Genomic DNA, 10,072 nt, shown 5'->3' with positions numbered 1-10,072 from the left:
GGTAGGAAGTGAGAAGCACAGGCCGAGGGAGTATAGGGCAGACAAGGCAGCATGGGTCCGTTGTAAAAACCATGGCAACCACCAAAAGGAGGGGGAGGGGACCCCCCCCCCCTAGCATGTGGTGGGCACCAGTCTCAAGGCTCATGTAGCTCCAAAGGATGATTTTCCTCTCGAAAATACTGCGAAATGAGGCGTAAAATCAAGGGCCCGGAGGGTCTGACCACGAGTCTCTGGGGGGGTCCTCGGCCACGAACCCCCCCCAGCATGTGGTGAAGGTGCTGGGGGGGTCGGGACCCCCCCCCTAGCATGTGGTGAAGCCTCTGGGGGGGGTCGGACCCCCCCCCTAGCATGTGGTGTGAGTAGAAGCGCGCCCCCCTCCCTGGAAGCGATGTGCGCCTGCTCCCGGGCTGCGCCGATGCTCGCATTGGCCTGTCCAAGGGTTTCCTCGCACCCTACCTGGTTTCCTTTCCGTGTTTCCTGCTAGTTTTCCTAGATCACCCTCTAGTTTCCCGGGCTCTGAGCCGAGTCTGAGGCTGGTTTGGGCCCCAAATCTGCCAAATCGGCAAACAAAATACCGGGGTTTGCGGGTACCTGGAACACCCCCGGGTATACCTAGAAAATACCCTGTAGTTTGCCGATTTCCTAAATTTTGCGCTGTGCGTTCACTTCTTGATTCTTCCCGTCACTCACCTACCGCCCGGCACAACCAGGTTAGTGGCACGGCACCCGCGGCGCTCCTGTGCTCGCGACGTGCCCGCGCTGCGCGTCGGTCGCGACCTACGCGCCGGCGCGCGCACCCAAGTCCAATCTGGAGTTGATCGTTGCTTCCCTTTCGCGAGGCGGTGCGGACTGCCGGAGGCCTCGGTCTCCCCTCTGCCCGTGCGGACTTTCGCTAACTCCCTCAGCGTAGATCGTCTCTCTTCGGCGCGCTCGAGCACGTTTGGCACCAAGAGGCTTTGATTCTTACGACCCTCACCCGCCAACGCAAGGCAGGTGTGCACTCTGCTAGTACTTGTGTACTCACATCACTACACTGTGGGGTGTGCCCGGAGCATGATGTATGTGCGCGTCTGTGTGTGTGTGGGACAGACGTTGTTGTCCTATGCGCGGGGCTTCCCGCGGGGACCGAAGACGTAGCAGCAGCAGCAGCACCTACCGCCAAGCTGGTCCCGGGGTTCTTTTTGTGTATTTGCTCTCAAAGACCTATTTCTTCGCTATTTTGTGTAAGGAGAAAGAAATAAACAGACAACCCAAGGGAGGGATGGGAGGACGGCACGCCGCCACCACACAGGGATTTTAAGGAGAGGTGTGTGATGCGCTAGCCGTCGCCCACCCTAGGGAGGCTGCCTCTTCCTATCTCTCTTCGCAGTCTCTCGCCGCTTCTCGCTGCAACCTTCATGCCACCTCGCGGTCGTCCCACTCTCGTCGTTCATTTTATACATTTCACGCGCGAGCCTGTGACTAGGCCCCGGAGGCCTCAACCCCCAACTAAAGAGTTGACGGGGGGTCTCAACCATCAACCAGATGGTTGAGGGGGGGCCTCAACCTCAACCCTTCAACCCATGCCGGGGAAGGGCGAGATTCTCGGCGGGCCCCCCCCCGGGGCAACTCCGCGCTCGACACGGCGCAGGAGGGACCTGAGGAGGGTCCTGTGGTGCTACGGCGCTTTCGGCTGACGATGCAGACTCTTCAGCTCACCGTTCCGCTCGGCGTCTCGGAGGGCCAGCAGATCCAAGTGCAGACCCCCAACGGATTGATGATGGTCGTTGTACCTCCCGGGGCGGTGCCCGGAGGGCCGCTCACGATTCAGGTGCCCGTGCTCTCGCCTGCTCCGGTCGTGCAGCAGGCACCGTTTCCGCCGCATCCCATGCAGATGCAGGCGCCCCCGCGCCGTCAAGGATGCGAGCACGCCACGCCGCTCCTCGGCGCGGTGGACCCGCCAGAAGCACCCGTCCTCGTGCCAATGGGCACGCCAGTCGCCGACGCCATGCCCAAGCTGCCCGCCGCCTTGTCGCTCAACGATCCCTACTCGGGCTTCGCGTACACGACCGAGTCGGCGGACGAGGGCGGCAGCCACCACCGGGCCGCGTTCGACGCGAGCAGCGGCATCTCCGACGCGCGCGGCGCCCCGCCGCCGATGGGCACGCCCGTGTTTTACTCGGACGAGGAGCTGGCCGCCCTCAACCAGCAGCCCTTTCCCGCCGACGTCTACACCGCCGGGGTCAAGCAGGGCGGCGCGCCGGTCGCGGGCCAGCCGCTCCCCTTGGTGGCCGGCGTGCCGGTCGCCGAGAGCGCGCAGGCTGTCATCTCGCAGCCGGTGCTCACGACCGCCGCGGGCATGCCGGTCGTCAACAGCGTCGCCGGCCTCTCGCCCGCGCGCACGTTTTACGACGGGTGGAATGGCATCACGAGCTGCGACAGGCGGCTGCAGGACAGCGTGGACGAGCTGATGCTCTTCCTGAACACGCACAACACGCGCCCGCTCGTGGGCTGTCAGGTCGAGGGCTGGCACCACGAGAGGCGCACCCGCCGACGGCGCGTCGTGCGCGACGGCAAGGAGCACTGGGAGACGGAATCATACATCGAGCGGGTGCGCGACTTCATGTACAAGGTGGACCTGACGCCCTTCGTCTACCCATTCGGCTTCATCACCAGCGTCGATGCGGCGGGGCTGAGCGTGCCCGACCTGTGCCAGAAGTTCGTCAATGACACCAACCTGCTCAAATCGCTCGCGATGAAGAAGGAGGTCGACTTTGATTTCAACGGGCTGCACTCGATGGTGTACGGCTACATCCGGTCGCTCGGCTGGCGGCGCGGCCTGACGGTGAGCTTCCCCAAGGCCAACGCCTCGGTGCGCGTCTACCACGAGAACTGGCTCTCCGCCATGTGGGAGAATTGCTGTTGCCGCATCCTCTGCCACCTCACGCTCATCCCGTGCCTGCTCATGCGCATCTACCGCGGCGACTGCTGCTGCCACGAGGACCACGCCGAGGAGGACGTGCGCTCCTACTTCCGCATCAACTACCAAGCCATCCAAGTCTTCGAGGGCATCCGCTCGCAGCTCTGGGCCCCGGGCTTCTCCGGTGCCGCGAGGGCGATGGAGCTGCTCCGGAATGTCTTCTGGTAGCTGCTAGCCGTCTTACAACGATTACGTGTACGTGAGAGAGACTGTTTGCTACGTCTTGTGTCGGATGTGCGTCGTCCCACCGCTCTATCCATCTTACGTCTCATTTGACCTTTTGTAGAGGCGCCGCCGCCTCCCACGTGTTCGCTGCCGGATCGTACCGCTCCACCTCCCACGCTCCCAGAGGTAGCCGTCGTTTGGTGCCTCCCACACAGCGTACAGCTTGCCGTCGAGGCTTACCTTACTTACCTTGCCGTCGAGGCTCGAGCACTGCCATGGGCCCATGGCGTGTGCGGAGAATGCCGTGTCTCTGCCACTGGCGCCACCGCCTCGACCGAGCTGAGCGCGTTGAAGCCGGCATCATGCCCGCCCGCCACGTACAGCTTGCCGTCGTGCGTCGAGCACCGCCGTGCCGACATACGTGCGTGCCGTCGGCATCGGCGCCACCGCCTCCGCCACGCATTGGCAGCCGGATCGTACCGCTCGACCGAGCTGAGCCAGCCGTCGTCGCCGTTGCTGCCGCCCACTAGAAAAAAGAGGCGAAAAAAGAGAGCGGAGATTGAAGAAAAAGAAACCCGCCGCGTCGGCTCGGCGACAACCATCCCGCTGCTTGCTCATCCCCAGTGCTCACATCTCACACAGCACTGCTCACACACAGGCTCCAGGGCTCGGCGGCAGCCTCCCGCGACCGCTGCGCGATGCTCCTCCTCTCGCTGGCCGCCGTCTCGTTCGCACGTTTTGCCCGACACCCTCCGACCCTCTCTCCAAGGAGGCTCGGCACTCCCGCGCTCAGCGATGGCGGCGACGAGGCGGCCATCGACCGCCAGATGGCCGAGATTGGCGCCCCTGCCCTCGTCGGGCTGTCCATCGAGCCAGTCGCCAGCCTCGTGGACACCGCCTTCGTCGGCCGCTGCTGCGCCACAGCCGACCTCGCCGGCGTGGGCATCGGTGTGGGCATTTTCAACCTCGTCGCCAAAGCCTTCAACTTCCTTTCGCCCGCCACGACGTCGCTCGTCGCCGCTGCGTCGCCAGAGTCCGAGCCGGGCGAGTTCACCACTCCCATGCTTCAGGCCGTCTCGGCCTCCCTCGCAGTGGCCTCCGTGGCCGGCCTCGGCATCGCCGCCGCCCTCACCCTCGGCGCCGGCCGCCTCCTCAACACGCTCGGCATCGCCGCGGGCAGCCCGATGCGCCCCTCGGCGGTGGCGTACCTTCTGCTGCGAGGCCTGTCGGCGCCAGCCTCGCTCGGCCTCTGCTGCATCCAGGGCGCCTTTCGCGGCGCGCGCGACACGAGGACGCCGCTGCTCGGCCTCGCCACCGTCACCGCAGTCAACGTCGCCCTCGACGCCGCCTTCATCCCCGCGCGCGCCCTCGGCTGGGGCGCCGCCGGCGCTGCGGGCGCCACTGCGGCGGCTCAGTACGCCGGCGCCGCCGTGATGCTCCGCCAGCTGCTGCGGCGGTGCGGCGAGTCGTCGCTGCAGCTGCCTCGGCGGCGCGACGTGGTGCGGCTGCTCTCGTCCGGCTCCGTGCTCACGCTGCGCACCCTCGCGGTCCTCGGCACGATCTCGTACTCTTCGCTCCTCGCTGCCCGGGTCGGCGCGGCCTCCGGCGCCGCGCACCAAGTCTGCCTCCAGCTCTGGCTCGCGGCCTCCCTCCTCGCCGACGCGGTCGCCATCGCGGCGCAAGCGCTGCTCGCCAACGTCGCCGCCGCGAGGCGCACCAGCGCCGCCCGGACCGTGGTGCAGCGCACGCTGCGCGCCGGCTGCGCCACCGGCTTGGGCACCGCAGCGGCCCTGAGTATCGGCGGGCGCAGCCTCTTCCGCCTCTTCGCGGCGGACCCCGCCGTCCTCGCGGCTGCGGCCGCCGCCTGGCCGGCTGTCGTCGCGTCGCAGCCTCTCAACACGCTCGCTTTTGCTGCAGACGGGCGAGCCGCCTTTCCTCCCCCTCTCTCCCACCGACACAGAAGCTCCCCCCCTCCCTCCCCCCCCCCACCACCACCACACCACACACGCACACACCCCTAGCACCCACCTCCGTCTCGTAAGGTATTCCGGGCGGCGCTGGCCTAGGCTCCTCTTCGGCGCGAGCGACTATGGCTTCTGCGCCGTCGGCATGCTTCTCTCCGCCGCCCCAGCCGCGGCAGCCATGCGGTGGCTCGCGCCCCGGTGGGGTCTGCCGGGCGTGTGGGCCGGACTCGGCGTGCTGATGGGCATGCGCACTCTCCTCGCGGCCGCCCGCATCGCCAGCCGCACCGGCCCGTGGCGCGGGCTCCTCGGCGACCCGCGCGCAGAGCGACGCGCGTCCGTGGTGGCTCGCGCGCTGGCGCGACGTCGCGCCGACGGAGGCGGGGGCGAGGCGGAGGCGACCGAGGCGGAGGCGGGCGTGTCGGAGGAGGCGCGCGCCGCGCTTCTCCAGGAGCTCGCTTGCTTTTGCCCGGACTCGTTCCGCGCCCCGTCCCACACACACACACACACACGCGTCGGCTGCAGGCGCGCCGAATGGCGGGGGAAGCGGCCGCGGCCGCCGAGGCGGCGGAAGAGGCAGTGCGGGCTGCGATGGCGGAGGCCGCTGCCGCCGCCGCAGCAGCCGAAGACGCGTCGGCGGCGGAGCAGCGCGCAGCTTTCGACGCGGATGCGGCAGCCGCAGCCGCAGCGAGCACGGCGTGGCAGTTTGCTGCGAGCGCCGCCGCAATGGAAGAGGCGACGGCCGCTGCAGAGGCGGTGCCTCCCCTCTCCCCGGAGGAGGAGGAGGAGTGGAAGCGGGCGCAAATGGAGACGAGGCCGGAGGACGCAGCAGAGACGCTGCGTGCGCATTGGCCTAGTGCCGACGTGGCGCCGCCTGGAGCAGAGCCGCTGCGCTCTGTGCGGGACGTTCGCATCGGCCAGAGGGTCCGCGTCCTCTCGCTTGACATCGCGCGGACGGCCATGCAGTCGCACCCGTGCGGATGGAACGCGCAGATGGAGGAGTTTTGCGGCGTGCTTTCAAAGGTGCTGAAGAAGGATGACGGCGACGGCACACTCCAGCTGTCGAACCCTGTCGCTGGCGGAAGCTGCTATTGGTTCTCTGTCGGATGCTGCGTGAAGCCGTGAGCCGCGCTCCTCCGCTCTTCTTTGTGGTCATCGGCCAACCCGTTGCTCATGCCGGCGTTAGAGCCCCTGGTAGGAAAACCGACGGCGTCTCCAGTTGATGGAATCTGGGTTTGGAGATGATGGAGGGAAGATAGCCTGGGCGATTGCCAACGGCTGAAAATGGCTCCGACAGGTATACACCAATCTTTCACCTGCGCCCGCCCCACCCCGCCCCGGCCGCGGGCGACGCCGCCGCCCGCCCCCCACCCGCACACGGCCGTCCTCCGTTCACACGATCGTCCTCCGCCCGTTCTCGCTGGGTTGACCATCCCTGACACTTGGCCAAAATGTGTGCAAAGCCACTTGCGCTGCTCTGCGCGGCCCTGCGGCCGGACCCCGTGGGCTCCGCGTGGCCTGAGAGACCGGGCCCGATGGCCTGACACGCGCGTGAGCCGCCGATTCCACGGGAGACGCCTCCGAAGAGCTCCGAGGCACTGATCGCGCCCACTCTCGACCCCGTACGTACGCAGGCCCTGAATGTCTGATTTCTGCTGAGCTTCAAGGCGTGGGACTCGCAACGATGGCCTCGCGCAACCCTCGCCACATCTGACTTGCCCACTGCATACCTCGCGCAGGCGCTCTGGACGCTGCTCCACCGGAGAAGCGGCATGAGGCCCTCGCCGCCCTCGCCGCTCTTCGCACTGCGCTGCAGCCCGCGACGCCGCCCGACGAACCGGCGCCGACCGCGCCGCCAGACATGTTCTTCGCCGTGGCCCGACGCGTCGCTGGGCTACTTTCACGAGCTACCGTGGCAAGAGCAACACGCTCTGGTGGAGTGGGCTCGCCTGGCGCAGCGCCCGTCGCGCGCCGTCGACCGCGCGGATAACGCCCAGTACGCCGCGTATGTTAAGGCGAAGGCCAAGACGGCGTCGCAGGAGGAGCTGAAGGCGCTGGTCACGGAGTGGGCGTACGGCATGTCCTTCTTTGAGCGCTGGCAGGAGCGGGGCGTGCGATCCGTCGCGCAGCTGAACGCGGGCCTGCGGAGCATCTGCGCGTGCCGCGCCCCGGCCTGCCGATCGGGCTGTACGGCTAATCAGGCCAAGCTGGATTGGCTGCGAGAGCAGATCGAGATGCGCACGCGCGGGTTGCAGTGGGTCGAGTTCGCGGCGCGCTGGTCTTCCAGCACGGACGAGTACGTCGGCACCGTCGAGGAGCTCACGGGCCACCTCAAGGAGCTGATCGAGCACGAGCGCGACCTGCGCGAGAACGACGAGCTCCCCGACGTGGCGCCGCCGCCCGTCGTCAGGCGTAAGACCTTCAAGCAGCTCGGCACGCCCACTGCGCAGGCCGAGGTGCTGATGGCGGCGCGCGAGGAGCTCACGCCCGATGAGCTGCGCGAGGCGGCCGAGGACGAGCGCGACCGGCTGGAGGAGGCGGGCGAGATCGACCACGTCGCCGACGCGCAGCCCGAGCGCCCTCCAGATTTTGCCAGCTTGCTCAACGTCCACCTCGAGGTGCGCTGGCCGTATCGCGTGCCGGACCAGGCGAAGAAGCGCGGCTACAAGACCCACTACATCTGGGCGGAGGGCGAGGTGGTCGAGATTGCCGACGGCACGACTACGAAGCGCACGCCGCAGTGCAAGACGGTCCTTGCGTGGGGCGCGGTGCGCATCAAGTGGCCGAAGGACAGCCGCTACGACGAGGATGAGTCGTTCACCTGGACCGTCTTGGTGGAGGACTCGTGGCGCAAGGAGAAGCACCTCGGCTGGCGCTTCGCCAAGCCGGAGCTGGCGCGGCGCGGCGCGGCGGCACGCGCGGCAAAGCGCGCACGGGCTGACACCTCGTAGTGGGCGGTGCGCCACGGTGGGGTCACGGCAGGGGGTGCTCACACTGCGCGGCCGCTGCCAGAGCGCGAAATTTCGCGACTTCGTGCTCGTGTATCTTTAGTCAGAGACATGTCTGGAGGATAAGGAGTATAGCAGTGTGATCCCCGGCATTAGTACAGTCATTGCAGTGCGCTTTGTGGTTGTTCCGGGCATATTTTCATCTGACCCCTCTGGCCTACCATGGGCTCTACGCGGCGTACACGGTGAGCCCGATCCGTCTGTGCTCCTCTTGGACTCCCGATTCGCCTAGTGAAAAAGACGAAAACAGGGGGTACCTACCTGTTGCAGGGCCCTCTGGGGCGGTCAAAACCGGACCTACCTACCAATTGCATAGGGTGTCACCGTGGTAAACAGACCCCCTATCCGGGTAGGAGCCGGAACCCTGGGGCTCACTCGATGCTCCAAAAAAGGCATTTTTCGTTAAAATTACACAGTCTATCGCGCACAACTCTACCGCCCCCCCCCCCCCTCGGAACACCAATCTAAAGGAACCCTAAGCTGGAACCCTAAACGATTGGCTGCTGGTACCCAGCCCTTGGCGTCGCTACGTAGGACGCGGTCGCCGACGAGGAGGTGAGGGTGGTGGTGTCGGTCGCCGTGAGGGGCGCGTCCTCTTTGCGCTTCGATGCGGCGTACGCGATCACGTCCTCTCGCGGCAGCAGCGGCTCCCCGGCCCGCATAACCGTCCTGCAACACACAAGGCGGCGCCGCGGTCTCGAGGTTTCGGCCGAGACGTCTGCCGGGTTTTGGAAGCGTGCGTCTGCGCGCGTCCAACTTCGCCAAGTGGTTTGGCTGATCGAGTCGAGCTCGCCCCTGCGCCAAGTGAAAGCGCACCATGCGCGTCGACATTGGCGAGGCGTCACACCCACTCCCAGAAATCGCTCCGGGAACTCCCGTCGATGTCATCATCTGTGGCACCATCAGGCACGCCTCCCACTCTCGCTCTGGCGGCTGGCAGTATCGAGCTCAGCCCCGTGAGCTTTCCTGCCCCAGGGAGCGACGAGTCGACGAGTCAGCGTTCTTGACGCATGTAGTACAGCCTCTTGTGGCCAATCGCCTGAGCGTGGCTGTTCACTTATGCGTCGAGTCCGATGCTGCTCACAGCATTCTTGCCCGTGCCGTGCGTGCCTGGGCGGTGCCCTCAGCTGTGCATGAATTGTTCACAGATGCTCTGATGCGTTTGCTAGTGCCCGAATGGCGTCTGACAACTTCCCACCCGATCCATGCCCCGCCCGCCCGACAGGGGGGGTCCCCCCGGAGGGGGCTCTCTGGGGCATTTTTGGGTTGATCGCTTGTGCCGATCTCGGGTCGATCTCGGGTCGATCTCGGGTCGATCTCGGGTCGATCTCGGGTCGATCTCGGGTCTCGGGTCGGTCTTGGGCGGGTCGGTCTCGGAGTGGTCTAGAAAAGAAAAAAAATGGGGCGAGGATGAGGCGAGAGATGAGGCGAGGTGTGAGGCGAGAGGTGGGGGGCGAGATGAGGCGAGATGAGGCGAGATGAGGCGAGATGAGGCGAGATGAGGTGAGATGAGGCGAGATGAGGCGAGGTGAGGCGAGATGAGGCGAGGTGAGGCGAGATGAGGCGAGGTGAGGCGAGATGAGGCGAGGTGTGAGGCGAGATGAGGGTTGAGGCGAGGTGAGGCGAGATGAGGCGAGGTGAGGCGAGATGAGGCGAGGTGAGGCGAGACGAAGCGAGGTGAGGCGAGATGAAGCGAGGTGAGGCGAGATGAGGCGAGATGAGGCGAGACTAGGAGGCGAGATGAAGCGGGATGTTGTGTGGCTGCTTGTGCTGCCAAGCAGGCAGCACAAGCAGCCATACAAGTGAGCTTTTGGGTTGTGTGGCTGCTTGTGCTGCCTGCTTGGGAGCACCCGCGGCCCAACTAACGACGAGGCTATATCTTGCCTCCTAGTCGCGCCTTTATGGCGCCTCACTCCGGCTGGCGGGCGTTCCTCTCGCCTCAAAGGGTCTCGTCTTGTTTCGTCTGTCAGCCTCTGGCT

At 66.3% G+C, this 10,072-nt stretch overlaps 2 protein-coding genes across 2 annotated transcripts; both read left to right on the top strand.

Annotated features, from left to right (window-relative positions):
• Positions 1 to 1,678: 1,678 nt before the first annotated feature.
• Positions 1,679 to 3,127, top strand: EMIHUDRAFT_229635 (hypothetical protein; the record flags this gene model as incomplete). Its single annotated transcript, XM_005785872.1, has 3 exons — positions 1,679 to 1,735; positions 1,811 to 1,975; positions 2,168 to 3,127. 3 exons carry the CDS (start codon positions 1,679 to 1,681, stop codon positions 3,125 to 3,127), a joined length of 1,182 nt encoding a protein of 393 aa, XP_005785929.1.
• Positions 3,128 to 7,230: 4,103 nt separating this feature from the next.
• EMIHUDRAFT_363943 (hypothetical protein) lies at positions 7,231 to 8,083 on the top strand. Its single transcript, XM_005785871.1, has one exon. It carries the CDS (start codon positions 7,320 to 7,322, stop codon positions 8,034 to 8,036), a length of 717 nt encoding a protein of 238 aa, XP_005785928.1. The 5' UTR covers positions 7,231 to 7,319; the 3' UTR covers positions 8,037 to 8,083.
• The last annotated feature ends 1,989 nt before the right edge of the window (positions 8,084 to 10,072 follow it).

Source organism: Emiliania huxleyi (genome assembly GCF_000372725.1).
Source record: "Emiliania huxleyi CCMP1516 chromosome Unknown EMIHUscaffold_157, whole genome shotgun sequence".
Lineage (NCBI taxonomy): Eukaryota > Haptophyta > Isochrysidales > Noelaerhabdaceae > Emiliania > Emiliania huxleyi.
This window is presented reverse-complemented; position numbering and strand designations above follow the sequence as displayed.